We start from the raw sequence: 25664 nt of genomic DNA, 5'->3' as shown, positions 1-25664 counted from the left end.
CAGAGATTGGAGTTGCCCCTCGGGAGGAGCTGCAGCCTCTGGAGAGGGCTCCGGGGCAGAGCTGCTCGCCGGCAGCAGCCCAGAGCCCGTGCCGTGCTCCGGCCAGGCCCGGCAGCCGAGCCCCGGCGTCCGTCCCGCAGCCGGTGCAGCGCCGGGGCCGTCCCCAGCGCCCTGGAGCCCGCAGGAGCCCCCGGCTGCTCCGCCGCGGCCCAGAGGATCGCAGCGAGCCCGGCAGGGCAGGGCCGGGCACCGGCGGGGCCGGGCACCGGCAGGGCCCGGCACCGGCGGGGCCGGGCACCGACCGGCGGGGCCGGGCACCGACCGGCGGGGCCGGGCACCGACCGGCGGGGCCGGGCACCGGCAGCCGGGCGGGCCCGGAGCTGCCGGGACAGGCAGCGCTGCGGGAAGCAGGAGTGCCGGTGCCCCCGCCCTGGGCGCTGCCAGCCCCGGGCACGGGCAGAGCGGCTGCGCCGGCACGGCCCTGCCGCCCGCGGGAAAAGCCGCGAGATGGATCTGCAGAGCCTGCAGGAGGGGATCTGTTTTCCAAAGCAGACACAGCTGACTGCCCCCAGCGCTCCCGTCTCCTGTTGCCGTGCGTCAGGCAGGCTGGAAATGTCACTGGACCGTCGCTCAGGCACCCTCTGGATGTCTCGTGTCCCAGCACTGCCACCCTACCCAGCTCTCCCCTTTGCCCTCCACATCTCGCTTTTGAGGAGGGAGGTGGTGGGGAGATGGTTGTCCTCCACTTGTGCCTCACTGATTCTGAGCATCCCTCAGCCTTATTCCCCAAAACCTGGTGATGTGTGTTGAAGTAGGGAAAAGAAATCTTCATCCAACAGGAGCACATGGGAGAAACCTGCAGGAGCCCCCACATCACCAGGCAAGGGATGGGGAAGAGAAGCAGTCCCAGCAAGGGGGACGGAAAACATGAAAACATCTTTCCAAGGGACAAGATTCACCACCCTGTGCATCCTCCCATCCCCACTACTCTGGGAAAGGTTTCTCACATGCTGGACTTTGCTTTATCATCAGCACGGGACAGGTTGTCATAACATAACTGGGCAGCGTAACAGCCCTCCAGGACCTCTGGTGCCTGGGGCTGGCTGTCAGCCCAGATCCAGATCCAGGTCCAGATCCACCAGGAACACTGGGAGGTCTGCAGGTGACATGTCGCCAGGGACAGCACACATGGGACATGCTGCAGATTCCCAGCCAGATGGAAGAGATCTGCCTCCTGAAGCACAGAGAAGCAGCCTCCCCACACAGCTTTATCCCAAGGCTTCATTGCATGCCATCAGGAACATGCAGAGAAGGCAAACACAGCTGGTCAGAGCCTTTGCCAAGAGCAAGAAACAGGAATGGAAATAGCCTGGAAGGTGAGTTAGTGGCTATTCCATGGGCCAAGAGGCTGGGAAGCAGTGCCCTGTCTATGGTTTGCCACGGGCCAGCTGTGACCAGAGAGGAGCCAGTGGGGCTCTGGTACAGCAAAAGCAGAACAAAAAGTGGCCATGACAAGGATTGCCCCAAAGTGCAACAGGAAAAGCAGCTCGGACCACTGAGGTCTGTCACCAAACCTGCCAAGGACTGTAGCTGAGATGATGCTGGGAGGCACAGGGACAGTTACTGGGGGGGTCCTGGGTGGTTGCTGTGATCTCTCACAGCTTGGAGAACAGGTGGGCAACTCCTCGAGCTGTGCTGAGCCTGTGTTCTCTGGGATCAGAGCCTCAGGACGGAGACCACATCTGCACCCCCTTACCACCTCTTTATTTACAGACACAACAACACTGGGGGGTGGAGATGGGACACTCATGAGGCCTCGACCCCCTGGAACCCCCAGTCCTGCAGCCAGGGCTCTGTGCAGCCACTGCAGCTCCTGAGGCTTGGCCTCCTCTCTCCCTGAGCCTCTACTTCCGTCGGCTGCCCACCATGGTCTTCCCACGGGCACCCTTGGATCTGCAAGGGAAGAGGAAAAGCACGTGCAAAAAGGCATCAGTGGGCACACAGGGAGGATGAGGTGGGTGCTGTCAGTGGTCCTGCAGCCTCTTCCCGTTGGAAACTGCCCGACGGTCTGGGGCCGACGGTCTTCACTGGCCCCAGGTAAACCTTGGGACCTGAGTCAAAGTGTCTTGGGACTCTCTGGGAACAAGCTCATGCAGCTGCCAGGTGATTCTAAGGACCCAGCATTTCCTTCCCATGTTTCTCCCCAACAAGAATCACTCCAAGAAGAATTGACAAGTTGCATCTGTGGCTGCAGAGGGATAAGTGGAGCTACAGCATCCTTCAGGACCCAGCCTATCGCTCGCCGTAACCAGCACAGGGCAGCGCAGGGGAAGAGGTTTGGGTGGGCAGTGAAGGGCATTTCTGGCTGCCAATCCTTGGGATTGCCTCATCCCTGAGCCCTGCTCCTACCCTGGGGTCCTGGTGTCCCTGCAACACACATGGAGTGGGACACACATGGGACATGTGCAGGGACACACAGAGCACCCATGCAGGGACACACACAGCACCCATGCAGGGACACGCAGCCCTCAGAAATGCCTGTACTCACCCTTTGCTGCAGGATCACGCCATGGTGGGGCAGGAGAGAAGAGAGACCTGGTGTAAGTGGGTGGGAGCTGCTGCCCCTGACACATGGGGTGGGCTGAGCACCTCCCACATGAGGGGAAGTGGGATGGGGATGTGAGAGCACCAGGCTGCTCCTGGGAGTAGGGGTGAAACACCCTCTTCCACCCTCGTGCAAAGGGTTCCCCAGCCACATACAGGGAACATGGGCACGGGACTGGTTCCCCTGGCCTTGTGGGCCTGTACAAATCCCACAGCCCATGGGACTTCCCCTGCTGGACAAGCTGGCATCTCCAGCAGCTTCCTGAGATGCTGGGCAGAGCCCCTGCAGGGATGGGGTGGCTGGAGACTGGAAGGACCCCACAGGACACAAAGCTTCCCATGCTTTCTGTGGGTTCCCCTTGGGGTCCATCCCCTGCTGGGGTCTCTGGGGAGGGGGACAGCTGGTGACAGTGGGACCATGGAGGTCTGTCAGGAGCAGAACGGCAGGGACCGAGATCCCTGGGACAGACCTGCAGGTCCAGGAATGCTGGACACCAGCAGCAGGGGGAAGAGGAGGAGGTGGTTTAGCAAGGGAGATCTATAGGAGGGAACTGGGGAGCAGGGAGCTGGAGCTGGAGGAGGGATGTGCAGCCACTTACACTTTCTGGTGGTCACTGATGCGGTTTCGAAGAACATTGATCTGCAAGAAAAAATGGTGGGTGGTGAGGTTGGGCAATAAAAAAAGAAACAAACGGTGGATGGTGAGGTCTGACAAGAAGCCCCAGGCTGGGAACCAGGGCTAGCTGAAGATGCATCACTGCTCTCTTTTCCCCAGCAGTTTTCCTGTGGGGTTTTGAATCCCAGAATCCCAGGATGGTTGGGGCTGGAAGGGACCTTCAAGCCCATCTCATTTCACCTCCTGCCATGGGCAGGGACACCTTCCACTGTCTCAGGTTGCTCAGGGCTCCCTCCTGCCTGGCTGTGATGTGTTTGCCCTGTGCTTGCCCACCACCACCTGTGGTGGTGCCAGGTACAGGTCCCCAGGAGCTGGAAGATCACTTGCACACCCCAGCTCATCTCCTGGCTGAGGAGCAGAAGGAGCAGTTGGGAACACACAGGGTGGACAAATCACAGAGGCCCTCTTGTATTTCTGCTTCACAGAGGGCTCACCTCATATTTCTGCCTCTTGAACTTCTCCTGCAGGTCAAATTTCTCAGCCTCCAGGTCATGAACGTTCTGCCACAGCTCCTTGGCCTTGTCCCTGCAGGAAGAGCCGGCTGGGGACAGTGCAGGGAAGGGCTGTGGCTCCCAGGGAGCTCAGTGCAGGGATGGGGCACTGATGCCAACCCCTCATCTGCTCCCGGGGATGGGGCTCGGGAGGCTCCCAGACAAGGATGTGCTATCCAGGCAGTGAGTTCAGGACAAGAGGCACAGGGGAGGTCAGGACATGTGGGGACACCTGTCCCACCCGTGTGACCCTGGCTCCCTCTCATGGCTGGTGCCATCAGCCGCAGCCTGGCCATGGTGGCCCTGCACAGCCTTGGAGCCTGTGTCCCCCATGGGCTGTCACAGCCCATGCCCCTCAGCTGGAAGCCCCAAGGAGCTGTCCTCAGCCCGGGATCCTGCCCTGGAGCTGGGACCCAGCCCAGGGCTCCTGCCCAGGCCATCCCTCCTGCAGCCTGTGCTCACCTCAGCTTGTCCTCGCTGAGGTGGTCGATGTTCAGGGGCTTCCGTCGCTCACTGAGGATCTTCTTCTTCTTTTCCCGCTCTGTTTGCTTCTTCCCACCCTTTTTCTCTGACTGAGGAAACCATCAATCCACTGGAGAGGAGGAAGTCTGCCCAGCCTTTGCTCTCCCCCATCCCCAGTTCTGCACCCAACACCCTCAGCTTTTGGGACTCAAGAATCACACGAGGTTCTTGAGGACATTTTGGCAACAGTGGACGAGGCACTTCATCCATGTCCTCGCCCCTGTCCCTGAGGCAAGGCTGCAGCTGCACATCTGCAGAGCAGAGCTGATCTCGGGGCAGCTCCGAGCTCACTTTGGCCCTGTAACTCCTGACCCAAGCGCAGTTCCCGGCCCCCTCCTGCCTGTAAACCCCAGAGCGTCACATGGATGAGGTCAGCCTATGGCCAAGCCTTTCCAGGAGCAGCAGTGGCTCCATCGCAGCCCCCTTGGGAAGGGTCCCACCTTCTGCATGTAACCCCCAAAGTGCAGCATGTTGGAGAACGCCTTCTTCTTCCGCGCCTCCTCCTCCGCCCTCTTCCTCGCCTCCTCTTCCTCCTTGCGAGCTCTTTCTTCCTGCCAGGGTCAGGAGGTGGTCAGCAGTGGTGGCTGGACACACGGCCCGTGTCCCCGACTGCCCCAGCCCATCCCTGGCCGCATTTCCAGAGGACACTCACGGCCATGCGGGCCTGGCGCTCCTTCTCCCGCTCGCTGCGGATGCGCTGCTGCTCCGCCCGCTCCGCTCGCCGCTGCTCCTGCACAGGGAGGGACCTTGGCTTGGACGCCGCAGGGAATCTGCATCCTCTCTGGTCCGAGGGACAGATCCCTGACCCGAGAGCCCCGAGAGCCCCCAGGGAGCCTGGGGACAGTGACCCCGGGGAGACGTGCATCCACATCAGGCACCGCAGCACCACAGCAGCCACACCAGGGGCAGCCCAGTGAGCAGGGTCAGGAAGGGAACAGCTGGAGATGTTCCAGGGGAGATTTAGGATGGATATCAGAGAAAGGTCCTTCCCCCAGAGGGTGCTGGGGCACTGAACAGGCTCCCCAGGGAATGGGCACAGCCCTGAGGCTGCCAGAGCTCCAGGAGCATTGGGACAATGCTCTCAGGGATGGGGTGGGATGGTTTTCTGTGCAGGGCCAGGAGCTGGACTCAGTGACCCCTGTGGGTCCCTTCCAGCTCATAGAAATCTGGCTCAACCTTCAGACTCTCTTCTGCAGGGTCAGGGGTGTCCCAGATCTGCCAGGACTTTGGGGAGGGGACAGTGGCTGAGTGCCCACAGGGACAGGGTGGCAATAGCCAGAGAGGGGAAGGCTGAACACATACAATCCTGTCCTTGAGGGACAGGAGCTCCTCTTCCTCCTTCTTCCTGCTCTCAAAGTGGGCTTCAATGAGGGCCTGCAGCTCGTTCAGGTCCTTCTCCATGCGCTTGCGGTGAATGTCCTGCACCAGACACGAACAGCCAGAGCCTCCCGCAGCTGCCAGACACTGAGGGGGCGCAGCAGGAGGGCAGCACCCCAGGAATGGGAACTGGGCCATAACTTACATCAAAATCCAGTCTCTCGCCATCTGGGATCTTGGGAGGCACCAGGTTGGGCATGAAGACCCTGCAGTGGAAGGGGAGCCGGAGCACCATGTGGCTGCAGCAGGTCTGGGACAGCACGTGCCCTTCACCCATCCCACCCCCCGAGCCCCGCAGCCCCCGGGGATGCAGAGTGGGCACAGCTGGAGGATAGGGAGTGCAATGCATCCTGCTGGAGGTGCCAGCTGGGCAGCCACAGAGGAAGACCTGTGGCATTCCCGGGAAACACTCCCAGGTTCCTGCATGGCTGGAATAACTCTGCAAGCTGCAGAAAGCATGGCAGGGCCCTTTGCCAGGCCCCCTGAGCTGGCAGGCACCCACTGCTCCCCACAAAGGGCACTGTGTGCTGCGGAGTGACCTGGCACAGGCAGCTGCATCCTCTCATCCTGTGGGGCTTGAGGAGGGCAGGAGATGCTCAGCGGGGGCACAAAGGGATGAAGGGATGATGATGGTGAGGGCAGATCTGCCTCCCACACTGCAGAATCCCAGGGGCCCAGGAGGACCCCCCAGGCTTCTGGCAATGGTTCACAGTCCTGCTCCCTCAGGCTCAGTCCGTGGCACTCCTGGAAACGTGTGCCTCATGCCAGCCATAGCCTGGACTCTGTATCCTAGACTGGGATGCTCACACACACACACACACACTTCTGCCACCTGCAGGGTCACAGGACAGCTGAGCTTCTCCCAGGGAACATATAAAATGCTTCAGAACTGCCTAAAGACCTCATTCTCAGGGTCCCCTTCATGGTCTGTGTTTTGTTGTCTGTTTCTCTCCCTGTTTCTCTCCATGCCCCACTCCCACCCTGTTTCCATGCCCTGGGGGCTCCCTGTGCCCTGTCTTTTATGGACCAGGCTCTGTCCCACTGAGCCTCTGCCCTGGCTCAGACCTTGCCCCAGGGAAAACCCTGCCACACTTACTTGGGTTTTGGCTTCGATTCACCTGCAGGTCCCAGCAGCAGGACAGAAAGACAAGGTCAGTATCAGCGAGGGGTTTCCTGTCACACCTTGACCCAAACCCCACCCTGAGCTGAGCCCTCCCTCTCCCCGGCAGCAGCAGGAGCTTCACCGGGACCGTCTCCCAGCCCACGTCGTGCCCGAGGCACAGCTGGTGCTGCTGGCTGAGCAGAGCAGACCCTGGTACCCTCCAGTCAGGCAGAAGAACGAGGGTGATACTTCACCTTCCCCGGGTTCCTGCTCCCGGTCTCCCTCTCCATCTGTGGAAAACACGATGCTTTGTGTCCCCGTGGCCAGTCCTGCCCAGGGACACTGTGGGGAGGCTGTCCCTGGCTTGTCCCCACTGCAAACCCCAACTCCATCCCTGCAGATGAATGGGGGGACAGCAGGCCCCTGAGGGACATCCCTCACTCACAGGGTGGCCAGGAGAGCCCCAGGTTCCCTCCAGGAGGAATCTAGACAAGTTTTGCAGAAGCTCGGGCTGGAAAAGCAGCAGTGCCTCCCTCTCCTGCTGTATTTTGGGTGCATTTCTGCCAGAGGCAGCACAAATCCATCCCTCCTGCTGTGCCTGTCCTTCTGGGGGATATGGCCTGGGCAGCTCTGCCCCATTTACCACCAATTGTCCCTTTGGCAGCAAATAAATTCAGCACCCAAACCCTGTTCAGGGCCCAGTGTCTCAGGGGACTGGGAGCAGCACTGCAATGGCCAAACCCATCTCTCCTCTGCTCCCGCTTTACCTTCTCCTGCTGCTTTTGTTTCATCTTCTTGTTCTGTTTAAAAGCAATGGGAGAATATGAGCACCCCTGGGTGAGGGCAGTCACATCCCCCAGCACAGAGGGGTCCCAGCACCCTGACTCAGGGTCACAGCTGGCATCTGAGCCTGCCCCAGCAGAAGTGACAGCACAGGGTCAAACACCATGCCCCAAAGCCACCTCATGACACCCAGTGCTCTGTTGATGATCAGATACATCAGCACTCAATCCCAGCTCTGGAAACCCCCTCTAAGGCAATGGACCCCTTGGTGAAGCAGTCTTGGACCATTTTTGGCATTATTTCAGAGGGCTGGGCACAGCCACCAGCAAATACCATTTGTATTTCACATATTTCATCACCATTTCATGTTTATAGGGGCCAGACAGAGCAGGGAAGGGCATCTCAGTTTGACACCCCCTTACTGGACAGAAGATCGGGGGGACAGCTGCCCCTTGGGGCTGATGTCCCCCTGTCACAGCCACCCTGGGACATCCCAGCCCCCAGCTGGCACCCCCTGGAGCAGAGCAAGGCCCAGCCAAGCCACGGAGCTCTCTGGCACAGCCCCCACTCACCTTCTGCCTTGGCTTCTGTGGTCTCCTCCTCTGCCTCCTCTACCTGCTCTTCCTGACCTGTGCAATGAGGGTAGAGTGAGCACAGCAGCAGCAGCAGCAGCGTTCCCTGGCTCCCTCACATTTATCCTCACATTCATCCTCACATTTATCCTCACATTTATCCTCACATTCATCCTCACATTTATCCTCACATTTATCCTCGCATTCATCCTCACATTTATCCTCACATTCATCCTCACATTTATCCTCACATTTATCCTCACATTTATCCTCACATTCATCCTCGCATCCATCCCTGCTTTTGGATAGCTGCAGCACAGAGCCCAGGGGGACCCGGGGAGCCGCAGCAGCTCGGGAGCAAAGGGCTCCCCTCTACCCTGACCCCAGGGCTGCTCTGTGCTCGTCAGGGCAGAACCCCCTAAATTAATTAAATTGACGGATTTATCGCCACCTCCAGGCTTGCCCCTCATCCCCTCTCATGCTACCATTCCCTCACAGTCCAGGATGGAAGGAGGGATTTCTATTGCTCTGCTCTGGCAGGGAGCGCCTCTGGCACCTTTGCAATGGCATTTATGACACTGCTGGAGCCTTTTTCCACTGGAGGGAGCAGCGTCCCCACGGGATTCCTCCCGCGGAGCCAGGGCGATGCTGTGCCCGCAGGCCCTGGGAGCACCGTGGTGCGACAGCCAGACAGAAGGGAAGAAAAAGAAGACAGCAAAGACAGCAAACCATGGCTGGCAGATCTAAGAGACAAGGCGCAGACAGAGGATGGACACACAGCAAAGCAGGGCATGGGAGGAGCGCAGGAAGAAGAGAGAGAAGTGGAAGAATGAAAGAAAACCATTCCCCAACCAGGGAGAGGCAGAACACATCTACCCGTGACTTTCCGCAAGAGCAGGGAGAGGAAATAATGAAAGGTGCAATAACTACCGTCGTCTTCCTCTATCCATTCTTCCTCTTCTGAGCCAGGGAGGAGGGAAGGAATAAGCACAGGGATTAGTTGGGTGCCACAGAGTTTGGGCATGCATGAGATGAGCATTGGAGCACAGCAGGGGCTTCCCCCTGCACCTCTCTTTGCTTTTTCACTCAGGGTGCTTTGCCTGGCAGTGCCCTAGAGCAGCCAGAGGCTCAGCCCAGCCCAGCCCAGCCCAGCCCAGCTCCCATGCTGGGGCTGTATCTCAGGTTGAGGCAGGTGGAAGTTTGAGTTTGGACACGACTGTCACACTGTTCAGCAGAGGCTTCCGTTGGGATATTGGGATCACACTTCAGCCAACACCCATGTCCAGCATTGAGTCAAAGAATCACTGACAAAAGAGATCCTGAGAAAATTCAGACTGGTTTTGAATCTACTGATGAGGTTCAGGCATCTCAAACATGGTCACATCTGCCTTTCCTGGACATGATTTGCCCATTGCAGCCCAGGAGCTGACCCCCAAACCCCCCAGGAAAACACTGACGCCCTCGCATTTGGCTCTTGGTCCTTGCAGGTGCAACTCCTACCTTCCTCCACGCACTCCTCTTCACAGAGCACACAGGGCACGGACAGAGAGAAGAGAAAGAAGCTTTAGGTTACTGGAGTTTCTCTGATCGGTTTTTGGCCTCAGGGCAACTGCAGGTGCTCCATGCCCTCTTACCTTCCTGCTCCCTGCAAAGCACAACAGGAATTTACAGAGTCACATCGAGCTGCTGGAACGGGGCCATCAGTGAGGCTGAGGTGAATTTGGGATTTCCTCAAGGCTGGCTCCCTCATAGCACAGGCCACGGCTGCTGGGCAGCTGCTGAGTGGGTGGCTGGCAGGTGGCAGTGGGGACAGGGACAAGGCCCAGGTCACCCTACAGGCTGTGGAGAGCACGGGCTGAAGGTCTGGAGTGGCACTTCGACAGTGGTCAGGGCACCCCACCATTGGGCAGCATGAGAAGTGACCTTGGCCTGTAATCCCAGAAACGGGCATCTCACATCCCACCTTTGCCCCCAGGTCCTTCCCTGGCCCTGGGAGAGATGCACAGCCCTTCTCACGAGGACAAATTGGTGACACACATGGGTCTGGTGTGGCCCTGAAACACCAGAGGATTCAGGCCCCCTTTCTCTGCTGATGGATGAGAAGTGGGAGCTGTGTTGGAGCTCACCCCTATAACCCAACCCCATCTCCCCAGATTGTGCCTCCTGGGCCAGCAGCCTCCCTCAGCAGAAGCTGCTCTCAAATCTGGGCCTGGAGAGTGATGCTCTGCTTGTGGCAGCAGGACTGCAGCAGCAGCAGATTGGGTTTTCCCATCTCTGTCTCACAGGTTTCAACTGCAGCATTTTTAACACAGGAATCGTCCTTGTCCTGCCCATGGGTGTGCATACAGCTCCCAGCACAAGCTGCCACTGCTGGGGTCAGGCACTGCCAAGGCAGAGGAGCACAGGCTGGGCGTCCCTGGTGGGTGCTGGGCTAACAATGAGAGCACTCCCAAGCAATGCTGCAGTGCTAAAATGGGAATAGGGAGAAACAAAGGGGGTTAAACCCCCCCACTTACTGCTCATACTCCTCGGTGACCTCCTCCGTGTCTGACATCCCTGGTTCTCTGGCAGAGTTTGAGGCAGATTGGAAAAAGTGAGGGTTAGAAGTGAGATAAGGGCTAGCACAGCCTGTTCCTCAGCACCAGGACAGGGGCACAGAGATGCTGCTTCTCTCCAAAGCACTTGGAGCTTCCCACTGTCCCTAGCCAGGCTGTGACAGCGTTATCTCAGCAGAGATGAGGTCCCTGCCCAGGATCACAGATAAGCTGTCCCAGGATCACAGCTTGCCCCAAACAGGAGGCAGGAGATTGGACACAACCTCCTGTGACACCGATAACTCTGTCAGGAACCATGTCCAGAGCACTCAGCCCCCCTGGCCCAGCCTTCACAGGGCTGTGTTTGCTCAGGGGACAGGAAAATCACCCCATTGCAGTGCTCAGCTTGTTTTGCTTCCTGACTATTCTTAGCCCAGGGCCGACCCCTTCTCTCAGATTTACAGCCCTGCACCAGGCACAGCACAAGCCCTCAGCAAACCCTCTCAGCCCAGCCTCCAAGTGCAGAACTGCAGGGAAAGGGGCAGCCTGGGCTCAGCAGGTGCATTTTTCCCCTGTTAGCTAAAAGGAATCTTTTACAACTTGGTTAAGCAATTTAGCCCTCGTTTTAGGGCTAAAAGCTCTGCAGAAACATCTTCCCAGCACATCTTTCTCCCAGCTGTGCTCAGGAGGATTTTGCTCATCATCTCACCTCATCTGACCTTCACCCAGCACTGCACCATGAGATCTGCACCCACCAGCCCCATCCCTGGACATCCTGGAGCAGCCCAGAGCCCCAGCCCAGCCCAGCCCAGCCCTATCCCCTGCTCATGCCAGCCCCCAGCAGGGCTGAGATGCCACAAGACGACACAAGGCAGCTCAGAAATAACTCCCATGTGCTGAACCACCTGTTCCCAGAGCAGCAAGGCTTCCCGGCTCCTGCTACCCAGAGTCTGGGAACAACTGCTCCTGGCTACATCTGTCAGGCATTTATTACCCGGGATGGGGAGGCCAGGCCTCAGGAGCACTTATTCAAGATGCTGGGCCCAGGGCTGGAATGCTCAGGCATGGGAAAGGAGCATTCCAGGAGGGGAACCTTGGCATAACCGTGGCTCCAGAGGGTCTCTAATCTCACTGTTCCTCACAAGGTGCTTTTTGGAGACAAATAAAGGCAGAACTTGACCCCCTCTGCCTCGGGATCACCACCTGGTCCTGCCACCACTGTTCCCTTTCCTGTGATGGGTCCAGGGCTTGGCTCTAAGCACTCCCTCCAGCACCACCCCAGGATCTCTGCTTCCCCACCAACATCAGTTCCCACTTTTCCCCCAGGCTCAGCATGGTCCTGATGCCCCAAGTTTGGCCAAATCTGAGCACCCAAGGCTCCACACAATCATTTCATGCCACAGGAGAAGAGGGTTCCTGGTCTCCACAGTGTGAAAGCCTCTTCCTACACTCTCACTGCCCTCCTCCCTCAGACACTGTTAGATCCCACAGAGCTGAAGGAACAGCAACAAGTCTGGCACTGTTAAGAGGGTACACAAAAGAAAAAGTAGCTTCAGGAAATATTTATGCATCCTCTGCACAAAAACACATAAACCTTTTCATTAAAGCTTGGAAATCTTGATTTGATAGAATTAGGAGAACCCAGCAGACATTACAGAGATAAAGAAGAAATAGTGCACTGACTACAAAAGGTCTCCCAGAATTTGCTGTGTTTTCAACATTCCAGATATTCCTCACACTCCTCAAAATCCCCCTATCCTTTGGCTCAGGGCTGGCTGCTCACAACTCTGGGGCTAAGTTAATTCTCCACAGTTCTGAGCTTCTGCTTTCCTCCAGGCTGCCCAGACATGGAGCTCTCCTTTCCCACCGTTTGCTCCAGGAATGGGTCACGTCCCTGCTCCGGTCCTGCTTGGCAGGGCCAGACTAAGCATAGGAGCATCCCATCCCTAACCCACCCCCTGGGCTGCCAGAGAGCCAGGGCCAGGCTGGCCGTGGGCATCACATCCCTGCTGTCCACTGCAGAGACACAGGGGACGCGAGCCCTGGGGATTTCCCCAGAACCAGGGCAGCCAAAACCCATCAGAGCCGCCTGGGCACCCACCAAGGTGGCTCAAAAGACAAACGGCAATCCGAGCCGCTGGAGAGGCTCCTGATGCTCTCTGGCATGGCTCCCTGGCATAGAGCACCGGAGAGCGGCCGGGCCCCGAGCCCGGCGCGACCCCGGGCGGGGCGGGCGCCGCCCCAGCCGTACCTGAGCGCCGGAGGTGCGGGAGCGCGGGGAGCCGGCGGGTCTGGAGAGGCTCCTCGGGGCAGGAGCTTTAAGGGGGCTCCAGCGCCCACCCCGGGGCGGGCAGCGCCGCAGGAATGTGCCCGGCGCCCAGCGAGGAATGCAACACTTGTGAGCTGCTATTTCGGCAGCCGCGGCCCCGGCCCCCTCCGCCGCTCCCCCTTCCCCCCCAGGAGCCCATATAAGCCCAAGCTATTGTGTGGCCTCAGAGATTTGCTATTTTAAACTCTCCGGGCCGAGATACGCGAGTGCCCGAGGGGCTGACACAAGCCAGCCCAGCTGTCAGCGGGGCCGGGACGCTGATAAGGCAGCGCTGTCACTAGTGCGGGAGCAGAGCCTGCCCAGCAGCTCCGACCCGGCTCCCTCAGCCGCTGCTCCAATCTCGGGATGCTGCAATGAGAAGGGAAAAGTCCGGTTTTAACCCCCCAGGACACATTTGATTTGGAGCTTTCCCTATTTTCCCCTTGTTGGGAGAAGGGAACGGAACAGTTTCCAGTCCCAGACCAGCAGTAGGTGACCAGGAGTGTCTTAGAAAGAGCAACTTTTATTAGGAAAAAACAAACAAACAAAAAAAAAAGCACAGAGAAATGCAAGTCCTTTCCCAAGCCCAGCAGGCAGGATCAGCTCCAGGGGCAGCAGCAGATTCCCACACTGAATTTGTCACCACAGTGGTTCCTCAAGGCACAACGCAAACCCAAAGAATGGCCCCAAATAGAATTTGAGCCCTTTGCCCATGGTACCCTAAAGCCACCCTACAGGCCTTGAGAGAGCATCCCCCATCCCTGCTGGGTAGGCTCAGCAGCCATGGGAATGCAGGATCAGGGGCTGCACAGCAAAGGGCTCAGGAGCAAAGGCAAGAGGGAAACGGGGCCCAGCACAGGGCACTCAGCTCTATGAAGTCCCCCAAGCAGGGCTGTGGACATGGCCAGGACCAGCTCACCCTCCCCTGGATCACTGGATGAAGGGCCACTGCTTGCAGGGGCAGGGGACAACAGGGACAAGGACAAGTCTCTGATTCAGCTGCGTGTGGAGGGAAACACCAGGGCCAAGTCCCCCCTTTTTCCATGAGACATCTCTGAGCACTTGTGTATCTTCGTGAACATCAGCCTCTGGTTGGGCCCCTCTGGCAGTGGCAGCCTGGCAGGGGGTGGCAGCTGCCTGCCCTACCTGCCCCAGGCAGCAGGGACAGACATGGTCCATGGATGTGCAGCTGGAACTCTCAGCCAGGCAGGTTCTCACCCCACTGACATCCTCCAGCTGCCAGGGAGCCATGTGGGGGATCCCCTTTGCCAGGGCAGTTCTGAGTCACAGGCAGAGATCAGGAACAGAACAGCAAAATGTGGTGGGCAAACAAGGCAGGAGTTTGCCTTCAGCATCTGTGGGGAGCCTGTAGGCCTGGACACCCACAGGCAGGCAGTGAGTGAGAACTAGGGGCACAGGGAGACTCTTCCAGGCTTCTTCATTCCCTTCCCACAAGCAGAGGACCCCATGACCTGGGCTGCACCCACACATGGCACAGGGGACTCGTGGCAGTGGCTGCTGGACGGTTGGGTAGGGCTGGGCTTTGGTCTTTGGAGCAAACCAGTTTTTCCCAGATGGTCTGACACCACAGCTGGTATTACTGCAACTGCAAAAGAAAGTGGGAACCACTGAGGCTGTGCCTGAGGCTGCAACCCCCCAAGATGGAGCTGTTTTAACCATGACAGTGGCTGTCCCCAGCAGGGGATGGGGCAGGCAGGCACCCCCTAAATCCCATGACAGGCCACTTCCCTTCTCCTCCCAGACCAGAGTCCTTCTCTCCCTTACAGATGCCTCCAGTTGTCCCCTTCTGCTGACTCCCCAAAGTCACAGGGTCCTGATTACCCCCACAACACTTCTCCCCTTACATCCTGCCTCTGCCTCAGATGATGCACCAGGTTCCAGAGCAGCTCCATAATTACCTTGGTGTCTCCAGAGGTGTCTCCAGGCTGCTTTATCCAGACATCTCGCTTTGCCAGGCTGTTGATTCTCCGGATTTCCTACAAACAGGAGAGTCACAAGTGACAGGAGAAAGTTTTCCCATGCATTGTGTGCAACCTTGCCTTGGTCTGTATCCAAACCGTGAAGCACACGTTGTCCAGGTAAAACCAGCCAGCTTTGGGATCCTGCACCTGGGACAAAGCACAGCCAAGTGCAGCTCCAGCCACAGAAGTGGAACAAGCGCTATTAAAGGAGAGCTGATCAAGGAGCTGCAGGCTTTCCCCAGGAGTAAACCCTTTGCTGGGCACAGCTGCCTGGCACAGACACGTCTGGGCAGTGCTGATCTCCCAGCCCAGCCTGGATTCACCTTCCCTGGCTGCAGGGCCAGGCTGGAGCTGCGCCTCGTGGGCCAGTTGGCTGCCACGAGCAGTGGGCAAAGCCCTCCCTGCTGTGAGCAGTGAGACCAGCCCAGGACCTGCTGAGCCCCTCCTTTCCAAGAACACCAAACAACCCGGGGGCCAAAGGCTCTCTTGTCCCTCTCCTGCACATTTCCAGGGAGTAGCCACAGTGGCCAAGTGGTGACCTCTGAGTCCCCTTGGCTGAGCACTTTGCACCCACAGCCACAAGACCCCCTGTTTTCTGGGGGCTGGTTTCACGTGGGGGTGCAGATGACTCCAGACCCCTCATGTACCAGGACCTCTGCAAGCACACACAGGTCTCCAAGCCCCTCAGAGCTGAAGGGGCTGAGCACACAGCTCCTCTCCTACTGGCCTCCAGGCAGAGTTGCTGATGCGGGCAGAGGAGATGGGATGGCAGAGATGGGATCATGCTGGGTTGGCAGGGTCAGGTACCCCTGCGTGTCCTGGGACATGCACCCAGCTGGCTCCTGCTCCTTCCTCAGCCCACAAAGGGCGGTCATCAGCTGCCTTGGGAATTTTTGGCTCACAGTCAGGACACAGCAACAAGTAGAGCCTTGATATCTCATCATGGTGGCTCTGCAGCTCTAGACCTCCAAACCTGGCTAAACTGCTCTCAAACCCTTTAATAGGTTCAGCCAAGGGCTCATCCCCCTTCAGCCCTGCCCCAAGGTGCAGCACCATGTCCTGTGAGACTGCCTCAGGTCTCAGGGCTCTCACTTCAGGTTGACACAAGGTGGTACCTTGCTGTTTTCCTCCTTGGCAGGCTCCTGAGCTCGGCTGATCCACAGATTAATGCGAGACGTCACCGACCCTGGGATCTTCAGGCTGTCCTGTGGCACAGAGAGGGACACCCGGGTTACAGCAGCGGCTCTCCCTGTGCACCGATGTAACCCGGCCCAGTCCCAGGGCACGAGGAGACTGAGCGGAGCTGCAGCAGGCACAGCCCAGCCCACACCCTGGCTCCATCCCAGCTCCTCGCATTCCAGCGCCCGGCAGGAGCCCACACAGTGCCGGGGCAGCTCCTGTGCCCCAGCGCAGCTCTGGCACCCATCTCCCACCAGTCCCTGCCAGGCTGAGCTGGTACCCGAAGGGGAAGGCTCGCCGCACAGCCGGTGCCGGCCCAGCGCCGCTCCCGCCTCACCTTCCTGGGAGCCGCCGGCTCCGCCTTGCTGGGAGCGCTCCTCTCGAAGAAGTCGCGCTTGCTCGCCACCCCCTCCGAGGAGAGCAGGCGACTCTTCTGGGCAGGCACGGAGGATTTCACCCCCTCCGAGCGCTGCGAGAGAGACGGGCGTCAGCAGGGCTGTGCTGCATCCCGGGCTGGAAAGTCCAGCTTCTGGCTCATACCCGGAGCCCCCTGGGGTCTGATCCCCTCCTGCCCATCACCAGCTCACAGCCTTGTGCGCGGCTTCCTCCAACGGACCACAGCATCCCCAGACCCTTCTCCACAGGATGTCTCCTCCCTGCAGAGCCATGCAGCATCCCCAGACCCCCCCGCCAAGGGTCCCTGCTCCTAAAACCCTGCGGCCAATCCCTTTTCCTGCCTGGGACCATTTCCTTCATCCCCATCAGCTCTGGTACTTGGTGTAGCTCAGGCCCCCCTTCCCCTGCCCACTTGGCTCCAGGCCACCCCTCTCTGCCTCCCCACACATCTCTCTCACCCCTGCCTGGCTCTGCCAAGGGCCCTGGGTACCTGCACAGCAGAGTTGTACTTTTCCAGCTTCTCCCCAATGGTGCTGTTGCTGCCTGGGATCCTCAGACTCGCACTGAGGAAGAAGAGGAAAGAGTTGAAACCAGCTCCCCCAGGGATCAGCCCATGGTCCTGGGGAGCTGCACTTGGCAGGAGAAGGCCCCATCTCACGCAGGCACTCCTGCATCTATCTGCCAGGTGAACCAAGCAGCCCATTCCCTGCTGGTGACCAAGCTCTCTGGGTGGCACTGCCTTTCCAGGGCCACACTGAGCACTGAAATATCTCGGAGCCCCTGAGCCTGCCCTGGGTTAGCTCTGCCAGCTCTGAACTGCATTGCCCCCAGTGTCAGTGTGGCTCTGCCTACAGCATACACCTGCCCACGGTGTATCTGGTCACCAAAGCCAGGTCAGGCTGCTCGCAGACCTGTTTAATGTCCCCATGGATGGGACCTTGCAGATCCAAGCACCAACATGGAACTACATGACTCCAGAGAAGTGGGGGCTTGCTGGGGGATATTGGAGCAACCTGAGATAGTGGAGGATGCTCCTGCCCATGGCAGGGGTTAGAATGAGATCTTTAGGGCCCCTTGGAACCCAAAATGTTCTGTGGTTCCAGGATCTCATTCAGATGCAAGCTGCACATTGGACATTGTCCTGTCCCCTGCCAAGCATCACTGCCCGTCCACTCAGAACACTGGGGACCATGCCCAGATCTGTGCCAGGCCCGCCAGGCCCCGGCACCTCCTCCTCCCTTGGAAAACAAAGGATGGCCATTCTTGCCCAGCAGGACCAAAGCAACATGATGAGAGGTGCTGACCTCCTTGTGAGAGGGCTTTGGCTCTCTTCTTTCTGCTTCTTGGAGATGATCTGGAAGAGACAAGGAGAGGAGATCCTGCAGTGAACTTTGGTTATCCAAGATAAGCATGGGAGACACTATCTCACTGATCTCCCCCAGGAAAACTCCATTTGCACCCACACCAGAGCTTATCTCACATCTCAAAGCTCCCCAGACTATAAACACATTATGGTGATAACAGTTTTATTCCCAGTAAAGTCTCATGGAAGTCACTCAAGCATAGCTAGTCAGCCCTGACTCACAGCAGGGATGATCTTGACAGTTCTTGGCTTTCTCAGCCTCTTTAATCATTTTATTCCAGAGATCTCTCTTGAAATGAAATATATTCTCAGACTGTAACACGGGATGAGAGGGAGGATGGATGCTATTTTTATCCTGTGCTTTCACATAAGACTGGAAAGGCTGGAAGGTGGATGGCAATTCCTGTGGCTCTGGAAATTCTGAGGACAATGAGTTGCCTGTTTTCTCATCACTTCCTGTAAGTTTTCTGGCCAGCACAAGGTGGAACAACTGGACTTGTTCACTTTTACGTGCCTTCAGTCAGACATGGAGAAGGAAAACAGGGGGAAGAAGGAAGCAGGGATGCAGTGCTGAGACCAAGGGTAAGTTTTGAACACACTACTGGGAACTTCTGCCCACATAGTCCAGAGACCAACACAATCCTTCCTTCCCCTCATCCTCCACTGCCTCAACAGAATCCTTTCCCCACCTACTTTAGCTCTTACCCGAAAGGAGACGGTTCTGGGGCTGGCCCGTCGGATGGAGCTGCTGAAGGTGACGTGAGTTGGAGAAGGGTCTGGCTTTTCTGCAGGTTCATCTTGGGGAGGGGACAGCTGGATTACTTGCTTTGAGGGGTTCCTGGATGGCTGCTGAGGAAAAAGAAGATCTCAGATGCATCCCTGCAGAGCCTGCAGAGAAGGACTGAGGTGCTGGAGGTGAGCAGTCAGGGTGGGAGCTGGGTTGGTGGCTGGAGTTCGAGATCAAAATCCTCTAAATTTTTCCTGTCTCCATTGGACACCCAGAGTCCCAAACAGCCCTTCAGTGCCACCATGATGTCAGTCAGTGGGACTTGCTGGAGAAGGTGATCAGGACAGCACACACCAAGGAGGGGAAGGAGGTGGTGGGACCCTGGGGAGAGGTGCTTTGCAGCTCTCAGAAAAACCTTCCTCAAAATCCTTCAGGTCCCATCTCCCTCCTGGTACTTCTGGGCTGTGTCCTTCTCTGTTCCTCCCAGCACCCAGGACTTCTCCCCCCGAGGCCTGGTGCTCCATCCACTCCTGCTTACCTGCTGCTCCAGAGATGAGGTCACCACTGAGGTTTTCTCTTCTGTGCTGCGGTTTCCCACCCTGGTGAGGATCTTCACCTCGCGGAGCCGGCAGCTCCCCACCTCTGGTGGCTCCTTTGCCTCCTTCCTCTGCTCCCCCCGAGGAGTCCGCACTCCTTGGTCTTTGTCCTGGAGCCGTGCCCTCAGCACCACCTTCCTCTCGGAGGCTGGCTCCAGGTTCTTGTCTCCTGGCAGGTCCCCTCTGCCGTTGGCCACCTCCTGAGCCCGCTCTGCAGCCCGGCTGCTCTCCTGCCTCCCACGGGGCTGTGGCTCTGTCTCCGAGCAGCTTTCTCCCACCCCAGGCTCCTTCTGCTCCTTCTCTTGCCTCAGCTTTTCGGACACAGGTGGGAGGCACCTTGTCCTTCTCCCTTCTTGTGTCTTCAGCACCTCTGAGAGCTTCCGCTCCTCCCCATCCTCTGGAGACTGCGGCTTCACCAGGGATGAAGGTCTACTAGGAACAGGGACAACATGGGATGACAACCTCAGCACCTGGGGCTAGAGGGGTGGATTTCATACTGCAAGTGAGGCAAAAGGCTCTGGAGAGGGACATAAAAATCCCACAAACATCCTGGAGTCCTTCCTGCAGACCAAGGCTTGCAGCCACTCTCATCCTCATCACCCCAGCTCAGCTGTCTTAGAAAAAGTTTGGATTAAAATTCTTTTTTTTTTTTTTCCTTTTTGTTGTAGAGATGAAGCATTTCTGCAGCCTCATCCCAGGACACCAGCACCCACCAAGTCCTGTATGAAGGAGATCCAGGCTCAGGGAGTAGTGTGCTGGGTCTGCTGCTGGCTGTGACTCTTCACTGGAGGAAAAATCCCACCAATTTAAAATGGGAAGTGTTGGTTGGAAGTCAATCTGCTCTGGCAGGTCCACCCACAGTCCCAACATGACCTGTGAAAAGCTGTTTCCCCTCCTTCCCTCAGGCAAGCAGGCACAAGGCCTGGGAAGGGGCAGAAGGACACCTGGCAGGCTGTGTCTGCACACTCCCAGGACTGGGGAGGAGATGGGATAACATTTGCCCTCCTCCTGAATTGCAATCACCACACAGCCAGCCTGCTGTCAGCACCAGGGAAGAGGAACTTGTCCTTCCCACCTGGTTCATTGTAGTCATACCCAGCCTCCCTCCACAACCCCACATCCAGCCCAAGCATCCTGACTCCATCCTGTCTGAAACACAGAACACCACTGGAGTGGGAACCTGCAGAGAGAAATGCACTGCAGACACAAACCACCTAAATCCTGGACACCTCCAGGATTAATTTAGAGGGTGAGTCAGGTTGTGTAAGGGCAGCCTGGTCCCAGAGTACCTCCAAACCACAGCTCCCTGCAGCCAGGGACTTTGGAAGCACCACTGGAAAGCCCCTGGGTCAGATTCCCCACTTCAGCAAAGGTGCCACAGCGTCACTGTGAGGTTCAGAGGGGCAGCACAGCCAGCCAGGCTCTGCCTGCTCTGCTCTCCTGCCCTGCAGAGCTGGGCACCCCTTACCTGCTGCAGATCCCACCTGCAGCACCGTCCTGAGCTCAGCCCTGGCACCAGCCCTCCCCCAGCACTCTGCTCCTGTGCCACGGGGAGCCACCCGAGAGGTTCCCCCCTCGTGCTCCTCCTGGGAGCCCGAGGCTGCTGGCACATCTCTTCCCACAGCTGAGCCCTTCCCAGGCAGGAGCCATCCCAGCAGCAGCTGCCAGGCCCCGCTGTCAGGAGCCAGGCCAATGGCAGCAGGACCCCACAGACCTGCTGGAAGCTGGGCTGGTGTCCTTGGCAGGGCTGGCAGCTTCCTCATCCGTGGATGTGGATGACAGCAGGCTCCGGTGCCTTCGCCGGCGCTCTCTCTGCTGCTCTTCCTCATCCTCCAGGGTCCTCTGCCTGGCCAGGCTGTTTGGGAGGAAACACAAGGACGTGAGGATACTTGTCCTGCATGGGCACCCTGAAGCCCTGGTGCCAGACAAGAAAGGAACTGCTACACCCTGGGCAAGGCCAAGGGCTGACAGAAGTCACCTTGCTGGAGGAGAGCGAGGCCAGCCCGAGCCAAGGGCCCCAAAGTGCTCTCACTCCACCGAGCTGATGCATGCCCTTCTCAAACCACTTGATTTCCCAACTCCTATTTTCTCCTGCTCGGGGGAGCACTCATTTCAAAGGAGTCCCTATATTAAGCAAACCTTGCAGGGGAAGGATATTGAACCTGTAACTCGGCCAGACCAGAACCCTTGAGCTACCACACAGATTTCGACCACACAGACTGGAAGGGTAACCACTATGGTACAAGATTTTAGGCCAAAACCAGGATGTGGTGATGACAATTTAATTATTATAGAGCAAAAAGCCTCAGATGCAAAAGTATCAGAGGCTGAAGGCAACTGCTGAGGGGCTCTGCCTGGGGATGGGGCTGGCAGGGCTCCTCTTCTCCCCTGCATGGGCCTGGACTGGGAATTGTTTATAATCACAGACTGAGCCAAAAAGACAAGGTTTGGAATAATCTTTGAGCATTTTATTTTGCACAAGCCAAATGTGGTTTGTTTTTTTTTGGTTTTCGTTTTTTTGGGGTTTTTTTTGTTTTGTTTTGGGTTTATTTTTGGGGGTTTTGTTTTGTTTTACTAAAATGCCGCTTGGAATAAAATGTTGTCTGGAAAACATCAGCTTTGCCATCCTTTCTCTGTGCCAAAGCTGCCCACCATCTATTCTGGTGCATGAAATTGTGTTGGCAAATATTTTTATTGGCTGGATGGAGCTTTTCAGAGTCAGGTTCATCTCCCCGAACACGAGCCCTCAATCAGGCACAAACGCTGCAGGGAACCCCACGTAGCTCCTGGCACCCCAACAGAGCCTCCCTGCTGAGGGCCCATGCCAGAGCCTCATGCCAGCTCCGGCCAGGCTCAGGTTTTGCCATGAATTTGACTTTTAGCGAAAGTCAGAGGGGCAGGGCCGCATTAGGGCGAGTGAGGAGTCGCGGCTGGCTCCGAGTTACTGAGTAATCACAGCCGGTCATCAATTAAACCGCGTTACCCCCCGCGAGTGCTCGCGGCTCCCGTTCTTCCTGCCCGGGGCAGCAGGAGCGCGGCAGGGCCAGCGGAGCGCGAAGGGGCCAGGACCCGGCCCGGAGCTCCGGGCTGGGGACGGGCTGGGGACGGGCTGGGCTGGGGATGGGCTGGGGACAGGCTGGACTGGGGACAGGCTGGGGACAGGCTGGGCTGGGGACGGGCTGGGGATGGGCTGGGGACAGGCTGGGGACGGGCTGGGCTGGGGATGGGCTGGGGACGGGCTGGGGACAGGCTGGGGACGGGCTGGGCTGGGGACGGGCTGGGCTGGGGACAGGCTGGGCACAGGCTGGACTGGGGACAGGCCGGGGACAGGCTGGGGACAGGCAGTGCCGGGCTCGGGGCCGGGCTCGGGGCAGTGCCGGGCTCAGTGCCGGGCTCAGGGCTGGGCTCGGGGCAGGGCCCGGGGCAGTGCCGGGCTCGGGGCAGTGCCGGGCTCGGGGCCGGGCTCGGGGCAGTGCCGGGCCCGGGGCAGTGCCGGGCTCGGGGCAGTGCCGGGCTCGGGGCAGTGCCGGGCTCGGGGCAGTGCCGGGCCCGGGGCAGTGCCGGGCTCGGGGCAGGGCCGGGCTCGGGGCAGTGCCGGGCTCGGGGCAGTGCCGGGCCCGGGGCAGTGCCGGGCTCGGGGCAGTGCCGGGCTCGGGGCAGTGCCGGGCTCGGGGCAGTGCCGGGCCCGGGGCAGTGCCGGGCTCGGGGCAGGGCCGGGCTCGGGGCAGGGCCGGGCTCGGGGCAGGGCCGGGCTCGGGGCAGGGCCGGGCTCGGGGCAGTGCCGGGCTCAGGGCCGGGCTCGGGGCAGGGCCCGGGGCAGTGCCGGGCTCGGGGCCGGGCTCGGGGCAGTGCCGGGCTCAGTGCCGGGCTCGGGGCAGTGCCGGGCTCGGGGCAGTGCCGGGCTCAGTGCCGGGCTCAGTGCCGGGCTCGGGGCCGGGCCCGGGGCAGTGCCGGGCTCGGGGCAGTGCCGGGCTCGGGGCAGTGCCGGGCTCAGTGCCGGGCTCGGGGCAGTGCCGGGCTCAGGGCCGGGCTCGGGGCAGTGCCGGGCTCGGGGCAGTGCCGGGCTCGGGGCAGTGCCGGGCTCGGGGCAGTGCCGGGCTCGGGGCAGGGCCCGGGGCAGGGCCCGGGGCAGTCCCGGGCTCTGCTGCCCTGCCCTCCGCTGGCCCCAGAGCCGACCAGCGCCAGCAGCAGTCGGACCCACGGCTGGGCAGCTCCGGGCGGGCTCCGATGCCACGCTCGGTACCGGGCCAGCCGGGGCTGGCGAAGGCTGGGATGTGCCCGGGGAGCGTCCCCAGCCGGGACAGCCCGGCCGTGTTTGCACTGCCCCGGCGCTCTCCGGGGCAGCGATCCCTGCACGCACATGGCAGCGGCAGGCTGCCGGCTCGGGGGACACACACCCGGGCCTCGGCACTCCTGTCCCGCAAGCAGTGACAGCACAGAGCACTAATGCCGGCCTAAATCCTCACGACGACCGGGTACTTCTTTGATTTTACACAGTCTCTTTCGAAGTGAAAATAGAGTTTTCCTGCTTTGAATTACCGTGGCTCCTTTTTGAGGCAGCACAAAACCTGGCACTATCCACAGGCAGCTTCTCGTTATTTGTAATTAAGAGATCCACCCATCAGGCTATGGATTTGCTCCGTCAATCTTTCCCTCCTCTTTTCAAGGAGGGATTTATTTTTCTCTGTCTTACATTTTTTAACTCAAAGAGATGAGTAAAAAACTTTGGCAAGTGTCCCTGCCTTGTCTTCTCCTGCCCTGTCAATGATTAGTGCAGAGATTTCCGATATTTCTGCTGTTTCAGTGCTGCCTCATCTAAGGAGAGCTCAGGAAATGCCCTCAGGGTTGTGAAGCACACGGGGTGCAGGACCCAGCAGGGCTGGTGTTGGAGTAGGTCCATGGCTCAGGGGAGATGGATCTGGACAGGGCTGGAGTGGCCTCTGGATCTGTCCCACCCACGCCAGAGGCAGCTGAGAGCTGGTGGCCTCCAAGCAGTGGGGTCTCAACTAAAATAAGGAAGTTTTCCACAGTGAGAGTGGGCACAGGGTACCCAGAGAAGCTGTGGCTGCCTCTGGATCCCTGGAAGTGTCCAAGGTCAGACTGGATGGGGCTTAGAGCAGCCTGGGCTAGTGGAAGGTGTCCTTCTCCGTGGCAGGAGGTGGGACTGGATGGGATTTGAGGTCTCTTCCAACCCAAACCATTCTGGGATTCTGTGAACTCCACTTTCTTACACCTTGTACTGAGATTTGCAATTAAGTCTCGGAGCCATAACATCCACTTGGGCCAGGGTTCCTGCTCTGATTTGTGGGGACAGTGTGGCTCTGTTTGAGTTTCCATCACCGCTCCTGCACAGCGAGACTGGCAGGGCTGCCCTGGGGTCTGCAGGGGGTCAGGGCTGATCCCACCTCACTCCAGCCTCGTGCGAGCGCCTGACCCACCCCAGGGTGCCCAGGAGCCTCCCCTACTCTGGAGCACCCTCTGGGGGGGCCGAGGGAGCTGGCGGTGCTGCGGGGATTGCTCAGGGATTGCTCAGTCAGTGCTGCTGAATCAGGGCTTGCTCAGCACAGGATGGGTTGCAGTCCCACAGGACACACACCCAGGGGCTGCATGGGCATGGGGAGAGGAGAAATGCCCCCAGCCAGCTCAGAGCAAGTCTGGAAATAATCTCAGTTAGTCTGTTCCCCAAAGAAAGGCAAAACAGACCCAAAATGTATCCAGCACGGGGCGGGAATTCTTATCCAGGTAATTTTCCTGTGCCTGGCTCAGCTTTCCCAGGCAGCAGAAACAAAAACGCCTCTGATCTTGCCCAGCCACAAGAAACTCCAGCAGCGCCGCAGTCTTGGTGGGGCTGGCATTCACCCCTGCAAACACTGCCAGGGCAGCTGCCCCCTGCTCCCATCCTCCCCAAGCCCCTTCGGCCACCAGCAGCCCACCCCACCCCTTCCTGCCGGCGGGGGAAGGGTTAAGCATTAATCCACGGCACTTACCTGGAGAGATCGGACCAGTTCCTTCTGCTGAAGGACATTCCTGCCGCCCGGGAGTTTCAGAGAGCCCCCAGAACTGAGCAGGCATCCAGGCCAAGATGCCGTGGGAGCCGCGGGGATCAGCGCTGCCCGGAGCCTCTGCTCCCCGAGAAGGGAGGGAGGGCGGGAGGGAGGAACTCCCTGCAAGGTTATTTCCCTGTGCACCTTTACCCTGCCTGCCTCCCGCTCCCACCAGCTGCATCACATGGTTCCTTATCTACCTGACACAGGCAGGGCTGTGATTTGTGTGCCAGCGGCGCGGGGCGAGAGCCGCCCTGCCCAGCAGTGCCACGCAAAACCAGAGCCCTCCTCGCTGCCAGGCTCCGGGCCGGGACCCGCGGCTCGGGCCATCCACGTCTCCCAGGGTTTCGGAGACAACTCCCTGCAGAGAACCTGTTCTACCAGCCACAATCCACCAGTCAACAACTC

General features: G+C 59.0%; 2 protein-coding genes across 10 annotated transcripts; both read right to left on the bottom strand.

The window, feature by feature from the left end:
- Positions 1-1004: 1004 nt before the first annotated feature.
- On the bottom strand, positions 1005-12954 carry TNNT2 (troponin T2, cardiac type). 5 transcript variants are annotated; one of them, XM_085561558.1, is made up of 14 exons: positions 12913-12954; positions 10632-10691; positions 9058-9087; positions 8128-8184; positions 7540-7572; positions 7011-7062; positions 5816-5876; positions 5596-5712; positions 4946-5023; positions 4734-4844; positions 4234-4343; positions 3715-3805; positions 3200-3244; positions 1005-1953 (listed from the first exon to the last, which is right to left on the bottom strand). In XM_085561558.1, exons 2-13 carry the CDS (start codon positions 10648-10650, stop codon positions 3200-3202), a joined length of 804 nt encoding a protein of 267 aa, XP_085417684.1. In that variant the 5' UTR covers positions 10651-10691; positions 12913-12954; the 3' UTR covers positions 1005-1953. The 5 variants fall into 5 exon arrangements, with proteins under 5 accessions (XP_085417684.1, XP_085417687.1, XP_085417683.1 ...); XM_085561557.1 differs by having other exon boundaries at positions 1745-1953; positions 3204-3244; XM_085561559.1 differs by lacking the exon at positions 7011-7062 and adding an exon at positions 6767-6788 and having other exon boundaries at positions 1745-1953.
- A 519-nt stretch (positions 12955-13473) lies between these two features.
- On the bottom strand, positions 13474-25664 carry LAD1 (ladinin 1). 5 transcript variants are annotated; one of them, XM_085561563.1, is made up of 10 exons: positions 25200-25664; positions 20927-21067; positions 19155-19641; positions 18595-18738; positions 17831-17880; positions 17017-17089; positions 16468-16599; positions 16067-16156; positions 14889-14966; positions 13474-14575 (listed from the first exon to the last, which is right to left on the bottom strand). In XM_085561563.1, exons 1-10 carry the CDS (start codon positions 25235-25237, stop codon positions 14567-14569), a joined length of 1242 nt encoding a protein of 413 aa, XP_085417689.1. In that variant the 5' UTR covers positions 25238-25664; the 3' UTR covers positions 13474-14566. The 5 variants fall into 5 exon arrangements, with proteins under 5 accessions (XP_085417689.1, XP_085417691.1, XP_085417688.1 ...); XM_085561565.1 differs by having other exon boundaries at positions 18595-18735; XM_085561562.1 differs by having other exon boundaries at positions 19155-19644; positions 25200-25659.

Source organism: Lonchura striata, chromosome 26 (genome assembly GCF_050655825.1).
Source record: "Lonchura striata isolate lonStrDom1 chromosome 26, ASM5065582v1, whole genome shotgun sequence".
Lineage (NCBI taxonomy): Eukaryota > Metazoa > Chordata > Aves > Passeriformes > Estrildidae > Lonchura > Lonchura striata.
Note: the sequence above shows the minus strand (reverse complement) of the source record. Positions and strands in the feature narration are given on the sequence as shown.